At 38.9% G+C, this 19,669-nt stretch overlaps 1 protein-coding gene across 8 annotated transcripts in view; it reads right to left on the reverse strand.

The window, feature by feature from the left end:
* Window positions 1-590: 590 nt before the first annotated feature.
* ROBO1 (roundabout guidance receptor 1) overlaps window positions 591-19,669 on the reverse strand; it is a 1,092,383-nt gene continuing 1,073,304 nt past the window's right edge. For 7 of the 8 annotated variants that reach the window (XM_045286236.1, XM_045286238.1, XM_004706419.3 and 4 more), the window contains 4 exons: window positions 16,709-16,861; window positions 12,129-12,437; window positions 3,417-3,613; window positions 591-2,269 (listed from right to left, as the gene is read on the reverse strand). In XM_045286236.1, coding sequence (XP_045142171.1) covers window positions 2,255-2,269; window positions 3,417-3,613; window positions 12,129-12,437; window positions 16,709-16,861 — 674 coding nt within the window. In that variant the 3' untranslated portion in view covers window positions 591-2,254. The remainder of the gene's footprint in view (window positions 2,270-3,416; window positions 3,614-12,128; window positions 12,438-16,708; window positions 16,862-19,669) is intronic. The other variant, XM_045286235.1, reaches the window with a different exon arrangement.

Consider the following 19,669-nt stretch of genomic DNA (forward strand, 5'->3'; position numbering starts at 1 on the left):
AGCAATAGTGAGGCGGGGTACCTTTTCTAGATTCTATTAGGCCTGGCACTTCTAAGACATGCTTTCTTCCTCCAACCCAAGTTGAATATTTGAATCGATGACTTTGATTTAGTGAACAATGAGAGTGATCGATGAAAGTGACTGAATCACTACAATTTTACATGAACTTTTCACAAGAAACAAGATAGTAACTAAAAAACATTTTGAATTTATAAAATTTACGTTGACAGATCATAGGTAGTCCAAATTTTACAGTTCATATTTATTATCATTGAATCCCGGTTATTTGAGAACTGGATCACTGAAATTAAGGTACACATACATTAAAAATGATAGCACATGCTGAATATTAAAGAGTTTCTGATCAAATTACACACATTTAGATTTTGATTCATCAGACATTTTTAATTTCAAAGGAGCAAAATGGAAACTTGTTCTCACAATAAGACCTGGCTGCGTCTAAAGCAAATTCGTAATTTTTGTTTATCTGACAACATCGTGGTGAAATGTTAGGACAGTAAGACATTGTGATTGAATGGAATAAATTTGATCAGCGCACAATGAAAAAAAGAAATCAACACAAGGAAGGATGATGTATTTGAGAACGTTTTTAATAAATAAGGTGACAAAATTACTTTTCTGATTATTGGATTCTCAATATGCAAAATTATGGCTAAAAAGAAGAGGCTTCTTACATGAACATAAAGAAAACATCATCACGTGGATTGTTCCCTTAGTCGTGACACTCTTTCTATGCAACCCTTTCAAATTATCTAAATGAACACATTTAGTTTTTGGTGACTATCAGCTTTTTACTTTACTTTATTGTGGTTCAGTTTTGTTTGGCTTTATTTTCCAATGGGACCAGGCCTGATGCCTGTGTAGGAATAAGTGTAATTTGTTTTTCCTCAAATAGCACCAATTAGAAAGTCAATGAGATTTTTATAATGACAAAAGAAGGTCATGAAAATCGACTGTTAGAGGGCATCATTTGGCAATTGAAAGCAGGGAACGCTTCTGTTTGCGCTTATGAAACAATCATGTAAGTCTGACTTCGGCCACAATAAACTTGAACTTTTTCTTAAGTCCAAGAAAAGTAAGAGCCATTACATTTATGGGCCACAATAAAGGATGCAAGTTACTTCACCATCTGTCATCATTCAAATATTCCAAATACAAACATAGAGCAATAAAAAAACAGGTTAAAAACACTTCTCAACATTTTTTCAATAAGACAAAAAAGGTTAATAGTTACAATGGTTTAAAAATAAAGTTTAGTGATTGTGCTTTTAAAACCAAAAAAAAAAAAAAAAGATTAAAACAGTGCATTACAAAAACAAAAATTAAAGAAACTTCTGTAAGTGGCACTTCTGAAAGTCGAACTGTGACACTACCAGAAGAAATTTGGGCCAGTTAAAATAGGGATGTCCTTATTCCCTGGGTCATGAAAGCATCTGTTTGCTTGCGATAGGCATTTACCGTTGCTTTTTGCTGGAATAGAATGCAGTTTTTGCTAGCCTCATTGTGACAATGACTAGACAGCCAGAGATCGAACTGGCTTCCTCCTATTTACCCAAAAGTACATTCCCAAGAATATACTTCAGTGGCTGAAATGACCACAAAATAAAGTACCACCAGAGGGTGCAGAGAGCATATATTTACAATGTGTTCTACCCCATTCAAATGGCTTTGTGGTTGTTCTGCATTTGCTATATTTTTAAGCATCTCCCAACAAAGGGTGTAGGAAAAATTGATTTTTAAAAAAATGCCCAACTGAAGTGTGTTTTCATTTGCATTAGCTGTTGGTTATAGAAAGATTATACTTTGAAAGCCCTTGGCATGAAGTTGATGGATCAACTTTGTATCTTTGATCACGATGTCGCTGTCAATTGGCTTGGTATATAAGCAGTGCAATGCCATTATCTCCGGGGCCAATGCACAAAAGAACCATTTGGTTCTTCCCGGCTGGCCAATGGTGGAAGCATGGGGTCAGTACACTTCCCCTGCTGGAAATAAGGTGGATGGTTGATTCCAACAGTGAAGGAAGGTCAGGGTGGTTCTTTAGGGACAGAAGCAAACAACAATAAAACCCCAGTGAAATCTTTAAGAACGGTATTCCAGTAAGAGGAATAAAGAGGACAATCTGTACACTCGGATTGCACTGAACATGTGATCTGGCGTCATGTGTCATCAGACAAGAGGCATCTTGAGTGATCATTTTCACATTAGATTTCACGAGCCTCTCTGGTTGTCTTCAGCTTTCAGTCTCCTGTAAGATGAATTATTAACTGTTAAGTCTTAGCATGTTATCTTTTACACTCTTGTCTTCTAACTTAATAAACGTGTTTTCCCATTCATTCACTAGCTTCGGTTGGAAAGAGCTCATGGTAACTAATTAATTAGTCAACCTCATTTGCTTTTGATAGAAAATCCAACCATTCACTAATAAATACCAAACTGTGCTCCCCACAGTGCCTCAGAATTGGGAAATGGGGGCAGGAGAGAGAAGCAGAAGTGTTCTGAGTTCTTTCCCATGTCCCACCCAATTTTATACCTTGATTTTATTAATTTTACATATTTGAATTATCTGTAATAATGTTCCTGTTCCCTAAACTGTTCTTCTTACAAATAAAATGTTAAACCTTCTCTAACATTGTTTGCAGCTAGAAAGCCATCTTATTCCAAATCTAAAAACCAAAACACATTGGGCTTCCAGAGAGAATTCAATTTGACATCACTTATCATTTTTCATCTTCTAGTTGAAAAAGAACTATAATTTACCACTTACTTAAAAATCTACTTGAGAGTAAGTGTATTTGTAAGAAGGCATATTTCTCATCAATTTGTTTTTGTTAAATGTTCGAGAAAGCAGAATCTTCAAAACTCCAGGAGGTGATTATGGAATACAATGTGATTTACCATTGTATCTCTTATCACTGTGCATAGACTCCATCAAGGAAATATACTGTGGACTGAAGAGATGTTCTCTAAGAACACTTGTAGAGAAGTACAGGAGATAGAGTTGGCCAAATCAACTAAATTGACTCTCATGATTACTAGGGTTACAGAAAATAGGGGGGGAGAGCTTCATTTAAATTATATAATTACCTATGTTCTCTTATAATCAATGCCAATACTACACCGGATAATTTAACTAGACCAGTAGCACATCTGAAAATTTGCACTTGAATATGAAGCCTTTTTGCACTTGAATATGAAGCCCAGATGGACAGCAAAAGCTATATATATTTAAAACTTTGGAAAACACTGTAAGATAATCATTAAATCCTTAGCATTTTGTTTCTGGCATTACTGAAAAGCTAATGATAAAATAGTAACATTTCTATAGACTTTGAAGGTGCAAGAAACTATATTCCAATGTGGAAAAACTTAGAGGGGAAAAAAATAATCATTACCTCTAGTTCTTCATTATTATCTTCTCCTCGCTCATATCCTCCAAGAACTTGCATTTCTGCAATATTCCTTCGACCTACATTTCCTTGTTCTCTTTGTCTGTTTCCTGATCCCCTTGATGACATTGAGCTCGAGGAACTGGGATCTCTGGGATTATTGGATGTTGGAAAAGTAGGTCTACAGTAGGGTAGGATATCTTCTGTGGGAAGAAAAGTGAATATACATAAATATTGTACTATACTTTCACTGTATAAGGCATTCCGCCTATCTAAAATTCTGAATGGAGAAGTGCCATCAGTTTTTAGGAGAATAACCTAGGACATTATTTTATAAGCATAATGAAGAATACAGCACTGTCTTTGGAATGAGTCCCTGGGTGGTACACATAGCTGCATGCTTGGTTACTCAGGGGAATGTTGGCAATTTGAATCCGTTCCTGGAAGAAAGAAGGCCTGGTAGCCTACTTTCAAAAAACCATCGCCATTGGAAACCCTTTGAAGACAGGGATACTCGGACACCTGTTTTGGCATGAGTCCGAATCAATGCAACAAGTAGTTTGGATTGTGTTTGATCTTTGGGATAGGAACAAAACAAGCCTCTGTGTTTTCTACTAGTGGTAAGGGATTTAAATTGATCCTATGATTCTCATTTGGCTAATAAAGGCTAATAACAAACAATTAACAGAAATTACGCTCAGACTCCTTGAACTATCAAAATAGAGTCAAACCTGGTTTGACTCTCCAAATACCAAAAGGTCAACCATCAGGTCAACATTAACTTCAATGGTGGAACCTTGAATCGCTTCATTTGCCACCATGACTGGCTTTGAAACATAAGTCACACCAGTTCACTGCCCCTCCCGGATGTGTGTGTCACACTGCTTTCCACTGGGTGCTGCTACTTCTCCAACGTCCACTCTTTCCATTGGATGCCACACATAAAAAAGTAACTCTTCTACATGCTTTTTCCATTCACATATACAATATGTTTATTTTTAAGATCACTTTTAGGTTTACAAAACAACTGCACCCCAAAATAGAGTGTTCTCCTAGATCTCTCTCCCATCTCCACATGGATTTTCTTCTAATCCAGATCTTGCGATACAATGAGCCACCGTAGAGGCAAGGATAGGTCAAGTCTGTATGGATGCTGATCACGCCATCTGGGCTTCCCAGGCCTTGCTCTCCTGTGAGCGAACTTCACCTTTCTACTCTTCTTGTTTCAGCAACATTTTCCTATCAGCTTTCGTATCTTTGTAACACCATAAAGCCCCTCTCTTGTTCAAAACTTTCCATGGAGGCCTACACCTGACATGAATCAATCCTTCCTTTCTTTCCTCCCTTATTGGTAACAATGTCTTGAAAAGCAAACCGGACACTACATTGGCTGTCATAACTCCAAATAACTTCATCTCCTATTGAAATCTACTTTTGCCCAGGTTACTACAAAAATGAGAATATCCTGTGTTGACTCTGCTATTGCTAATTTTCAGTCTTTAAGTTTCTGAACCTCTCACTCTCTAATCTGGAAAGGACATCAGTTTAAATGTTAGCGCTCCCTTAGCTTCTGGCTGTCCTGCCTTCCTACACAGTCTTCTTACCTTGACTCTTACATAGCAGCCCATTCTTACATACATGGTCTCCACTAGCAGCCCATTGCTTCCTTTCATTCTAAAGTGTTTCCACTCAACTTAAGTGACTTCATTTATTCTAACAGACTAAAATTGAAATGTCGCGAGACCAGATATTCTTGCCTGCTTTGTGCACGAATTTACTCCCAGCGTGACATGTAACAGGTCTGCAGTAACTAGTTTTCAGGGAAAGGATGAAAGAGTTCAACTACCACTTTCATCACAATCAATCACGAATTCATCGTTCCCACTTTGGAAGTATGCCCTGGCCATTCAGTTCCTTCAGGGAGCCCAGTGGAACACCTCCTCTGTGCTCTTCCTCAAGCACAGCATGCCCCAAGTTCACCTTAGATTGATGTACTCTCCCTTAGATTCCGTCTCCCTGTACTCAGGACAACACTCGTCATTAGGACACTCAACATTTTTTTTAGAGGAATTGTTTTAGAAACTTCATGATTATTCAACACTGTTTTATACACACATTATTTAAATATTAAAATAATAATTTTAACAGAGAAAAAATGTATTGAACTTTCCCACATACCGATCTGTGTTCTCTTAAGCCTGATTTACACATTCTCTTCCTCTTGTTCGGGGCTTGCTTCACACTGCCACCTCCCTGTGGTCCCTGTCATGTACTTAACAGCAGGAATGTACAGGATGTATGAGCTGTAGGTCTAACTTACCCCCCAATTTCATTTTTGGGTCACCTTTAAAGTTTTTCATGCTGACTTTCTACGAGAACAATACATCCTGTTTTCTCACCCAAACTAAATTCCATTCATCCTGAACACGCATTTTTTGTGTCGATTCTAAAAGAAACTATCAAGCACCTTTCCTGACAATTGCATCCCACAAGACCAGGCTAATTGTCTCTACTCTGAACTACCAAATACCATGGCACCGCGAAGGTTATACAGATTATGAAAATATCTGTGAAACTATAGATTATCTGTCTCCTTCTCTGACTACAACTTCCCTGAGGTCAAGGTTCATGTTTGCTCAGGAACAATGTTTCCTATCACAATAGGCAGTGATATATGTAGAGATAAATTAAACTAATTGAGGTGAATGTCAGTAAAAGGTTCAGACATCTAATTCCAGAAGACCACTCTCTGTTATTAAAAATAACTATTCATTACTGCTTCTGTTATTATAAATGTAAGTTGAATTCTGAAGCAAAAACTTACCCTAATGGCTAGAAATGGTCATTTAATGACATATCTACACTGGGTTAGGGATCAAGTCATCAAGGATTTGGAAAAAAGCAAGAGATAAAACAAGAACTTGTCAGTGTATCTCAGAGCTTTCCATAGATTAGGGTTCCTTGTTGCTAGATTAAACATTCCAACTTATTTCCCTGGTTAGAAATATATTTATATCACATGGACAATTGATGACATTTCCGAAGACTGATAACCGTTCACCTTTTTGTTATGATTCTCCATCAAGAATGTTTCCACGTTTGTAAAATGTTCGAAGGATTCCCACCTATTTTGGAAGAAGCTGGTGACTAAGAATCGGTCCACATGTTCAGGTCAGATAGAAGCTTCACAATTGAAGTCATGACATTCTACTTAAAACGAATCTCTTGAAGCGGAGTTACTGAATCAGAAGTTAAAGCCTTTATCATCTACGGTGTAGCCGATAAGAGGAGGCTCAGTTTGTCACAGGTTGGATTGTGGGGATGTCACCATTGATGGTGAGCACACAGTGAGGGCCATGTGCAGCTTTCCTGCTGACTGCACTCTGGAGTCCGCACCTGCTTCCTGAGTGCTTCCTTAGTCACAGAACAAGGGGAAATCACCCTCTGTGGAACGTAATGTAACATCTTTTCCAAATATACCGATCACAATCCAGTAAGGTTCATGCTCTGATCATTCTTTCTGGCTCATTTGCTTCAATGACGTACTCTCCTGGGTCTAGAATTATGTTCTGCTCCCTTATCCTGGAACATTCCATTGATTATGTCTTCTTGTCAAAACATATTCCAGATCTCTCACCTTTATCACAAACCTTCTGGAAAGTTTTCATTCATTACCTCTCTTACTTAATGTCTATCTACCTTTCAATTACTCTCTGACTTGTACGCTAACTAATGTATGACAAACAGTCCTTTTGATTGCCATCAATAAAAAAAACCAGATCACTTCCTTTTTCTCCATCATTTCCAGCACCACTTGTTACAGCATCTACCTCCCACTTGATGCTTTCTGGGCCCTTGTTGAAGATCAGGTGTCTATATGCTGATGGTTTTATTTATAGGTTTTCTGTTCTTTTCCATTGCTCTGAGTGTCTGACAGTATGCCAGTACCAAGCTGTTTTGACCTCTGTGGCTGTATAGTAAGTGTCAAAGTCAGATACAGCAAGCCCTCCTGACTTTGTCCTTCCTCTTGAGGAGTTCTCTGCTAATTCTGGGCTTCTTCCTGCTCCATATGAAATTGGTGGTCAGTTTTTCCAACTCTTTGAAGAAGGTTGTTGGTATTTGAATTGGGATAGCTTAACGCTTATATAGTGCCTTGGGTAAGATGGACATCTTTACTATATTGAGTTTTCCGATCCACAAGGATGGGATAGTCTTCCATTTGTGAAGGTCGCTTTGGGTTTTCTAGAGTTTTCCTTGTATAAGTCTTTTGTTTTATTGGTTAGTTATATACCTAGTCATTTCCATTTGTTCTTCGCTATTGTAAAGGGTACTGCCTTCTGAATCTTCTCCTCTTCTGGGGTCTTGTCTGACATTAATCGCAAACCAATAAGACTTCTGTTTGTTGATTTTGTATCCGGCCACTCTTCCACATTCCTCTATCGCTGCCAGTGCTCCTATTTTGGAGCTTTTGGGGTTTTCAATGTATAGAATCATGTTGTCTGCAAACAGCATTACTTTCACCTCCTCCCTCCCAGCTGGATACCTTTAATGTCCTTCCGCTGCCTTATGTTCTTCCAGTACATTGTCCTTCCAGTACAATGTTGAATAGAAGTGGAACAAGGGGTATTCTTGTCTGGTCTCCTTTTTCAGTCAGATTGTTTTTGCCTTTTTTCCATGACTATGATGTTGACTATTGGCTTTTCATAAATGGCTTGTAATAACTTGAGGAATTCCTCCTCCATTCCTATCATCTTGATTGTCTTAATTAGGTATGAGGGTTGGATGTTATCAAATGTTTTCTCTGCATCTAGCAATGTTATCATGTGGTTCTTACCCTTTTTCTTATCAATGTGATGGTTGATGTTGATGGACTTTTGGATGTTGAGCCATCCCTGCATCCCTGGAATGAATCCCACCTGATCATGGTGGGTGATATGTTTTATATACTTTTGTACTCTATTGGCCAATATTTTATTAAGGATTTTTGCATCTATGTTCATTGGAGATATTGGTCTGTAGTTCTCTATTCCTGTGGGATCCTTGCCCTGTTTGGGCGTTACAGTTATACTGGCTTCATAGAATGAGCTTGAGATCCACGTTCTGGAATAATATGTGGAGCATTGGTGTCAGCACTTCCCTGAATGCTTGGTCGAATTCTCCTGTGAAGCCGTCTGGTCCGGGAGCTCTTTTCATTGATACTTTCCAGATAACCATATCTCTTTCTTCTTTTGCTTTGGGTCTGTTGAGGTTCTTGACCTCAATCTGGGATAATCTAGGGAGAGATTGTTTTTCCAACTATTTGCCCATGTCTTCCACATTGTTGAACTGATTAGAATACAGGCTTTCATAATACTTTGTGACTTTCCTTTTAATCTTATTGGAATCGGTTGTGATTTCCCATTTCATCCCTCATCCTGGCTATTGATGTTTGCTCCTTCCTTGCCAGCAGTCTGTCGATTCTGTCAATCATTTCAAAGAACCAGCTTTTTGCTACTGTGATTGTTTTTGCATTGTTCTCTTGTCTTCCCACTCGTTTAATTCTGCCCTGGTTTTTATTATTTCTTTTCTTTTGCTATTGGAGGGGTTGTTCTGTTGACTCTGTTCTAGTTGTTGGAGGTTTTGTGATAGTGAATCATTCATAAGTCTCTATTCCTTTTTCATATGTGCACTTACTGCAATCAAGCTACCTTTAATAACTGCTTTTGCTGTAACCCGTAGGTTTTGGTACAATGTATTCTCATTCTCATTAGTTTCTAGAAACTTTCTAATTTCCTCTGTAATCTGGGCCAGTACCCATGTGTGACACAGAAAATCATTACTCATCCTCCAGTTTCTTGCCCTTGCTTTTCCAGTCGTCCTTTTATTGATCTCCAGCTTTTTTTTTTTTTTTTTATGGTGTGGTGGTCCCAGAGGGTCGGCTGAGTGATCGCTATGTGTTTGAATTTACTCAGGCTCACCTTGTGTCCCAGCATGTGGTCTATTTTTGAAAATGAGCCATATGCATTTGAAAAGAATGTGAATGTTTTTGCATTTGGATGGAGAACTCTGTATATGTTTATCAGGTCTAATCACCTAACTGTGGTGTTTAAAACACACACTATTCCTCTGGTTCTTTGAAGCTTCCTCACCCCCCACTATCATGACACCTCCCCCCGTCACCCCCCCCATCCAACCTTTCAGTTCTGGCTAGACTGGAGCAAGTACGCTGGTACAGATAAGAGCTCGTGACACAGGAAATCCAGGTCAGGCAATCCCCTCAAGAGCAGGAATGGGAGTAGCGATACCAGGAGGGTAGGCGGAAGTTTGGGGAAGAAGAGGAGGAAGGGAAAACGGATTGCAATGACTGACATATAACCACCCCCCTCCCCAGGGGGATGAACAATAGAAATGTGGGTGAAGGGAGACAGCAGTCGGTGTAAGATATGACCATAATAATAATTGGTAATTTATCAGGGGTTCACCAGGGTGGGAGGGTGGGGGAAGGAGGGGAAAAAGAGGAGCTGATATCAAGGGCTCAAATATGTTTAGAAAACGATGATAGCAACATATGTACACATATACTTGATACAATTGAAGCATGGCTAGTCATAAAAGCTGTAAGAGCCCCCAATAAATTTCTTTTTAAAAAACAAAACTAAACCAGATTGCTAGATTCTTATCTGCCTTTCTGGGTACAAATTCAACTTTCATCTCTGTGATACCTTACTCTTCTTTCCACCTTAAAATTCCCTCATCCAAATTCTAGAACATTATCTTCTCTAGTTCTGTTTTTTAACTCCTTATTTTTACTCTATTGTATGCCAATAGCATATGCATCGTTTATTTGTTTGATTGCTTGTTTGTTTGTTTTGGGTCAACGAAGCAACCACTGTCAGTCCACTATGTTGCTGTGAGGCATTGGTTCCGCTGTGACTGTATGGACGACACAATGAAATCTGCCCAGGGGCCTGCCGTCCTCGGAATCACCTCTGTGTTTGAGCTCACTGTCGCAAGCCCTGTGCCAAGTCACTTTGTTGAAGTATTTTCTGCTATCTCTCTACTTTTCCAAGTATGATCCCTTCTGCACAGACTGGTCCCCTGTGGTTAATTCTTCCAAATATGTGAGGTGAAGTCTTTCTATCCTCATTTCAAAGGAGGATTCTGGCTGTATTTCTCCCCAGTAGAGTCGTTTGTTCTTCTAGCTATTTCATATTCATGGATATTTCATATTCTTCACCAAAAATGCGATTTAAAGGCAACCACTCCTTTTTAGTCTTCCATGTACTTTTAAAGCAAGTGAAAATAGCCTGGCTTAGGTCAGGCCCACCTTAATCCTCAAAGTGACATCAACACTTTTAAAACACTTTACAGAGATCTTCCGCAACAGATTCACCCAATGCCATACCCGGTTTGATTTCTGAGTATGGACTTATGTGGGTGTTGATTGCAAATCCAAGCCAGATGAACTCTTGGACAGCTTCAATCATGTATCTACCTATCATGGTGCAGTGACTGCTCTCTTTATACGGAGGTGTAAAAACTGTAGAATGTATCTCCCTCAGTAAGGGCTTCGAGTCCTCTTCACTTTCAGTAAGAAAGGCTGTGTCAGATGGTAACAAGCCTTTTACCAAGCCTGGCACCTGGTTCTTCTTCATCTAATCAATCTTCTTAGATTATTTGCTTACGATCCAAACTACATAAATATGGTAGAGGAATACAGTCTTGATACATAATTTGCCTGATTTAAACCATGCACTATCATCTTGTACTGTTTCAGGGATGCCTCTTGGTCTGTGTATAAGTTCCACATGAGCACAAGGATGCATTCTGGAACTCCCATTCTGAACAATGTTGTTCAGAATTTTTTTTGTGATCCACATACTCAAAGATCTTTAAGCAGTCAATGAAACACGATTAAACATACTTGTGGTAGTCTAATTTCAAATAAGATCCATCTGTGACCAACCATGATATTCTTCATCCCACGACTTCAACCTTCTACTGAATCTGGCTTGAATTTATGGCTGTTTTTGTTTTTAATTCACTATTTCAGTTTACCCTTTTACATTCAATCAATCGCCAAGTCTTCCTTGAGCTACGGGAAATAACTGTGCAAGAAAATATTTTTTAATTCTTTAATTCATGTGACTATTTTAATTGGTAAGTTTGTACTTTATTTTTAGATGAATTTCTACTTCCATGCCCTTACTTCCAGTGTCTTCCTTTATTATACAGTGCTGTGCATTACTTTCCTAAAACACAGATCTGATGCTATCATTTCCAGGCTAAATAATTATTGGTGGTTTCCACTGCCTTTATCCCTAACTCTGTACAATAGTGTTATAAGTCTTTCCTATCTAGCCCCAACCAATGTCACTTTTAACCTTAACTAGTTGTCCCTGGATCCTAGCATCCTATTCACCACCCAAAATGAAAACCAGAATTCACAACGTGCTGACTTACATCCTCATATTTTTTCTTGGTTTAACTTGGTTTAACATTTTCTTCTTGGTTTAACTTGTCAAAATATCACGCTTTTCTTTCAAGTTCAACTCAATTAGCACCTAACCAGAAAAGTCTCGTCACCATTGCCATGACGGTATGAAAACATTCAAAGTGCATTCCCATAGCCTTCATCAGTGTGGCCCATTGGTTCATCGTGCCACCTACTTCCCGTATGACCCTAGCAACGCATATATGATCGGTGCATATTTACACACTGCTTGAAGAAGTGAGTACCTTGGATGAGATGAGTCTTTGCTGGTGGGAGGTCTCGTTTTACTGCTTTATTTCCTCGTCCTTTCCCGTCATTTTGCTGTTCCTGTGCTTCTCGAAGATCACCTGGGTTTGTCCGCATGTCAGGAACTTGTCTTCCATCCAGTACTTCTCTCCCCTTGTAATTGCCTCCTTTTCTCTCAGATGATCTGTCTGTTCTTGCTTCAATCGGAGGGAGCTTTGGCACCATTACAGGCCGTACCTCCAGTTGTGCCTTGGACGGCACAGTGGGGGACTTTATAGCAGGTGGTGGCACTGGAGGGGGTGGAAGATCTGGAAAGACAGTTAAAACACTGTAAGCATCAGACACAAAATTGTTAAGTATTATGATTATCCGTAGAGTCATATTCAACTGCGAACGAGGAACCCTAAAACTCATTGTCACTGAGTGAATTCTACCTCACAGTGACTTTATACAGCTTCATAGAGCTTGTTAAACCTTTATTGAAGCAAATAGCTTCCTCTTTCGCCAGTGAAGCTGCTGATGGGTTTGAATGGCAAATCCAGGAGTTAGCCTTCCAGCACTTACCGATAGTCCCACAGGGAACTTAAATGAACTAGAACGCATGCAAGCAACTAAACAACAAGAGAGCCGGCATGGACTGAACTGAACATGATCTTTTAAAGCGCTGTCTTGAGAACCCTCTTTTATCTGAGTTACAGTAAAGACATAGTTAGAAGACATGATGTACTGAAAGGCTTAAAGTCAACAGACCCAAGACCAGGTGATTCTAAGCTCAGACAGAGCCTATAACTGACAAGTGGAAAAGGAGAAACATCTAATTCAGAGTATCATGGAAACAGCGGTCAGTGGCAGATTTTGTGCTGTACATAGAGATTACCAGACAGTTTGTCATTATCATCAAATCATAAAATATCTGAGCTTAACAGGAATCAAAGCTGCCACTAACATAAGATTATATACATCAAGCTTATATGCAAAGTCTGCGGGATATTTGACTCTCTAGACAAAATCTATTACCACAAGTTCTATATTGGTATTATCTATATTGGTATTCTATATTGGTGAAAAAGGAAAGAGATATCAATGGTAATTTTAAGTGTTCTAAATTTTTATATGTAATTGCCACAGCATTTGATTGATAATTAGAGAGAAATGTTAGATTTGATTTTTATATATAAACATATTAGCAAATGAAATGTATATGTATTATAATTGCCAAATCAAGTCAGGCATTATGTAGCAGTAACAATTTTATATATCTTATACTGATAAATACTATTATTATCCAGTCTTAGATGTAACAATGTTAACTGTGGGCTGTGTTATAACCATATGTCCATTTATCCGCATATATAGACAAGACTCTCCCTTTATATAATTATCTATAAAGTCACATATCACATAAAATCATTCTTCACATAACAATTTCCAACTCTCAGTATAAGGCCCATAAAGTAACTCCTAGGAACATGTACATGCAGACAATTCTACAGGCATCGACTCGCAATAGAGATCTAGCCCTGTTTATTTAAATGCTTAAAGTCCCAAGCCCTAATAATTAATAATAAATCAAGTCAGAATAACATCATTCCATAGAGGGTGGTGAATTTATAATTTATGAAAACTAGGGCTGAGCAAACAATGCAGATTTGCTTTTTAAATCAAGTATGCAAATGCAACGGAAGGGCTGAAAAGACGGGAGGGGAAGACTCTAAGAGAAGGCCCTAGAAATGCACTTATGCTTGGCTTTCACTCGATAAGATGCCAACTGATAAATATTCATATATTTTAATCCTAGCATTCACCTGTTACAGACTTTTGAAATGCAAAGATTAAAAAATAATAATAACGAATTAGAACCTGCCTGTCGGTCCATATATGGCATGAAGAACCCCGCTTAGCCCTTAGCCCGCCCTGGATGTTTCTGAGGTCTCCTATGCACCAAAGAGCCAACTATGGCCCCAATGTCCTGGATTACGGACTAATAAAATCATCCCAATTTACTCTATCAATTCAGACGTAGTCACTCTCATCTGTCTTTATACAGTCCCTTAAAAAGTCTACAAAAGAAATGAATAATTTAAACAAATTTATGAAAACACTACAAATGTAAGGTGATATCCCATACTCTGAACTCAGTACCCATAATCTATAGGCAGTCATCACATTTATCAATAATAGTTCATAAACAATCTTACTAAAGTTAAAAAATCCTTCTATGTCTTACTCGTATGTTTAATTCACACATTAATTAATGGAAACTCCTTATCTTACTCGCCCAATTACTTTTCTTAATAAATTGTGAAAACTATTACTTCTGAGTTTTTTCATGACATATTCCCTGAATAGTTACTTTAAAAGAGGGGAACTGTAGTAATTTGAGAAAACAGTTTCTGAGAAAATGACTTTTATTTCCACGTCAGAAATTCAGCTACCAGGAGTATGCATATTGCTTTTGTTTGAACTGTAAAGAATTGCTAATATTTACCTAATTTCAACTTATTGCTATGCATTCATAGGTAAGTGTAAGATAACATATAGTTAAGTTGTTTTTCTACTGCCACGTGACGGCACTGACTCGACGGCAATGCGTATTATACTAGAAACTTGGAGACGGTAACTCTAAACGCGAGTAGAAAGACCCGTCCTCTCTCCTTATCGTACAAAAGCATCGCTTACAGGTGACTGCTTATCAAAATACTGAAGATAAGTTAAAACGGTGATTTAAAACAGACTTTGAATGATTTTTCCATCTTATCTATTTTTGTGAATTAGAAAAAAGAATTACTGCCTTCTATGCCACCGTATGGATTACGATAATTTTATTTATTTCATTAGAAATCCAAAGAATACAACAAATTATCTTTTTGATTTTACAAACATTTCGGCATCTTTTTGGTTATTATTTAAATTAATCTAACATATAGTCGAGGAGCACCCTCACTTAATAACACAGTTATAATTCCAGATTATGTAGAACTTCTACTGAATTATGGAGCACACTGTAATGAGTATGTACTGTAGAGCACGGGGCCACAGGGAGCTGAATTACCAAGGATAATTTGTAACTGTGCTGTTTAATTTGGTGTGTTTACATTACCAAAAGCATCGTCCCAAATCATCACTCAATGCCGAATCCCCTGAGAACAGGTCCTACAAAGAAAAAGGTGGAAAGTCTACACAAAGCTTGAGGCCGGATTTCTCCCCGACGAGTTCAGCCCACATGTGTTTACATCCAGGGCTGATGTTTGGCCAGTTCGGTTGTTGTTACTATTATGTTCCATTTGGAGGGCTCCCTTTCAGATAATAAACACTGACAAAAAGCTATAAAACTTAGAAAATGCCATTACAGGAGCCCCATAAATGTAACATGCCAGTAGAGTTTGGGAATTTACACCTAGTGCTTGTCCCTTCACGGAAGCAAACATGCACAAAGCCACTGTAATAACCCTTCAAAATCAGATAATATTCTGACAGCTCAGTTTCCCTCACAAAAGAGTTCTGGGCAGAAGCCAGGAGGCCCAGGTGCGCGGTGTCCTGCCAGTATTTAATGTAGTCTAATATCAGATAGATGTTGGAGAGAGAAAATACTCAGAATAAAGTACAGATAATAGCATGGACAGCCACTCGTTGCAAAATTACTTGTGCTCATCATGCTGTGAGCTTTGTATTAAATTTTTCTGTCAAGTGGCAGGAATCGCAGAGAGAAGTGGCTCAGAAAACCCCCCTGGTAACCTTGGATAACGATCTATAATATTAGGCTTTCATATGATAATGGCAAATAATGCCCTTTTTGAAAAACTGCTGACTGGTAATGAAAGTCCTAATCAGATTGTGGTTACAGACGACCAGGAGGAGGTAGGGGACGGTGTCTCTGACACCCTTCTTCAGCCCCGATTGCAAAATCGAGCCAAACTGACAAAATGGGGGAGTCTGAGAGAATTTACCTCACGTGAATTTCCTACAAAGCCCTTGGGTTGTTTTGTACATAAATATATATATAAAGAAAGTAGCAGTTTAATAAATGCTGGGCCACCTGAGGCACTTTCATTAAAGGTTTTCTCGGGAAAACATCACAATGTTTGCATTATTTCCCAATGCTCCCTGGAGAATACAAGTGATCCTCGTCTACGCCAGTCAGTATCATTTGGGAAGGCAGGAAGCTGATTCGATCTGCTTTTTGACACACGGAGTAACACTTTGTAGCATTGCTGTAGTTCGGTTTAAGATTCAAAGAAAAACAGTATCTTCTACTTGCAAGCAAAATTTTACAGGAGAAAAAAGGAGGACACTTTGGGGGGCTTAGTCATCAGCTAGCCATTACTTCAATGATAATGTCTATTTCTATAGAACGGTAAAACAGCCTCTCAAAATATTAAAAGTATATATTGTTTCAGCTTATTAAATAATCAGCTTACTAGGAAATTCGTGACAAGATAAGGAAGTCGACCACTAGTGTACGTAATGTGAGGTTTCATGCAATTAATTTTTAATGTCAGTGGACACATTTTCTAGTTATAGGCAGCCAGGGCAAATAGGCAAGATTCATAGATGTTTTCATCCATTTCGATGGCCTTACCATCTGTGTATGCTTCTCTGCGCAGATGTCCTGGCTGGTGCTTTTGTTTCTTGGCCGGCCTGGCCTTCTGCAGGACGGCAGCGCTCACGTTACTGTCTGTAGATACAGGGCTGGTGGGGCGAGGGCACTGAGATGCGTGAAAATGTCGGCGGCCTGAGGGGGGAGGAAATAGAGCCAAGCTCATCAGTGAATTGTAATTACAACAGGAGCAACATGAAAGGTAAAAATACCCCTAGTGGTTTTTTCTCTTGTTATATGAACACATCAATTCTATTTTAGCGCTGAAAGAAAATAATCTAGAAATTGTAGGCCTTCCCAGTTCTTGCGTGACCTTCTTTTTACCACCACCACTCCCCACCACCACCACCCCTGCTAGCCCCAGAATTTTCAGCTTTTATTTCTTAAATCTGAACATGGGTCCCCCCCCACTTTTGGAAGGCAGAGTCCCCAGGAAATCTTCTGTAAGCTGAAGCCACATAACGTGGAAAAACAATTGCCTTTCATTTATATAGAGGGAAAATATCTGAGCTTATCAGACACAAAAACAACCAACCAAATCATACCACATAACGCGCAGAACTTAAACGAACACTAGCAGATCATATTAACAAATACAGTACGAAGTTGTAGGGGCTTGTTGTTGAGTGTAATCTCCAGAGAATTAGCTTGGTGTTGCCACCTGCCCTGCTCAGGGTGTGTGCTCTCTGGAACAGCTTGCAGAGAAACAAATGTCCAACACTAGTTATGCGTGTTGCCCTTTTTGGCTAAAAGCTAAAGTCCCCCTTGGATTTCTTTCTGTTGGTGAAAACATGTACCAACATAGGTCATTCATATAAGCAGTGATGTAAAACCATCTGTCACAAAGTAGGAGAAACGTGGACTTGCATTTTGCTACATGTTCACGGTATCTGTCCACTAACAAACAGTCCACTTAGGTTTGCAATGAGCTTAACTAATTGTAATTCTTAAACCGAAGTATGAGCTATATTTTTGCACAATGTGTTTGTGCATAGTGTGTTGCTACTTTCTCATGAGAAATAGCCAGTCCTTTAAGACATTTATGTTCTAAATGTGAAGACTAGCTGTGTCCCACATTTTAATTAAAGACACATTTATTTATGCCATTGTTTGAAGTCAGATTCTCAATGCTTACTATTACTTTATAGGTATCATCGCTTCCAAGTAGCTGAAAATGGATCTAGTTCAAAGACAGAAGCCTGCCCCAAATGACTTTCACAGATTCTCTCACTCAAAATATTTACTTGATGAAGACTGTAGGTGGTCCCCCAAAGCCTTCGGGTGGAGTTTTAAAATATGTGTATAGTTGTTGTGGGAGTATATTCAAAAGGACACACACCAATTCAATTGTCCCTGCATGTGCAATTCAGCGACATTGATTACATTCTTCCCTTTGTGTAACCAGTTTTGTCTCCTATTCTGAGCCGATCCACCCTCATTTCCAGAAATTCACAACACCTAAAGTCCCTATCAAAGCTTTTGAGGTGCTGTCGCCAACTTGATCCCACATAGATAGATCTGAAAACAACCCAGGGCTCCTGGGCAGGTATTTTTTAGTAGCCAAGCAAAATTATTGTTTGGTTGCAAGCATGCTACAGGGAGGGGGTAGCTTTGGTTTAAGATGGCCACAAGACCATCTTTTCAGAGGTTCATCTGTCTCCATGGCTCTAGAAGATCTAGATGTCATGACAAATTTAGATTCTGTCATACATTTGTTTCCCTTTGATCAGGATTCATCTAAAGTGTCAAGCCACTTACTAATGGGAGCTGGGCACCATCAAGTTCTCCAGGTCTCATAGCAAAGGAGGCAGTTGTCCTTGGAGGCAATTACCCAGGTATTTTCACACACACCCCACCCCCGCCCTGCATTCCTGACTCCCTCCCTTCTTTCCTGGTGACTTCATGAGAATGACAATCAATGATGTTAGACAAATGCTAACAAGCTTTAAGACTCCTGGCACTACACAACAGACTCGGAGGTAAAACAGAGGTGCGAATCATGTTATTGGGCAAATGAGCTGGGATGCCCCATACAACCAGGAGCCTAGAACTCGGAACCAAGAAATCAAATCCCTTCAGGTGTTTGGTTGCAGACATGCAGTCTCAGTTGCCCCATCTTCCCCCTTTGTTGTAAATATATCACATTTTTGCCAATTGAAATTTTTACAAATGTTTGACTTATTGCAATTGCATTGACAACCTATATGCAACCCTATAATCAATTTGATTTTTTTAAACACCATCATCTGAGCCTCAGTACTCTATAAGCAATACATCTTTTGGGTTTTGGTGGTGGCAGAGGTAGAATTTTTGTTGTTGCTATTGGACAATATCCCCCAGGTACTGGTGGTAGATGAAGTATATTGCAAAGCTATAAAAAATGATCTGTCTGCCGTTACGTAAGCATTATCTTACAATAGACACTGCATATTTAATGCAGTCGCAATCATAATTGAGTGAGCCTAAGCTACACTTTCACTGATTGGGTTTCTACAAATCCCAAAGCTGCAGATGCCGAACTTTACTGCGGTACCACAGGAAACTCAAATAGATCTAGATAACACGGGTTGGGGCCGTACATAGGAGAAGTCACATATTGTGAAGATACTAACTGACACATTTTAAATAATAAGACATTGATGCAGCCACATGAGAAGCAGTGAGACGATTCATTCCTATGAACGGCAATCACGTGATGAGCAGTGCCCTTTCCTGCAAAGAACAGTTTCATAGATAGAGGCCACGGCGTGCTTAGTTCATTATAATCATGAGCCCACGTGATTTAGTAACCCAGAGTGCTACTAAATTACAATAAAATAAAATATTACCCCAAGATCTCTTTAGCCAAAATGGGAACTATTACAATTAAAGTTACATATCCATGAAAATAGAGAATTAGGGCTGAGAATGGACCCATTACTCATTATATTGTGTAAGGCCATC

This window comes from Echinops telfairi, unplaced genomic scaffold, assembly GCF_000313985.2.
Source record: "Echinops telfairi isolate 266 unplaced genomic scaffold, ASM31398v2 ScPeMD7_6;HRSCAF=24_1, whole genome shotgun sequence".
Classification (NCBI taxonomy): Eukaryota; Metazoa; Chordata; class Mammalia; order Afrosoricida; family Tenrecidae; genus Echinops; species Echinops telfairi.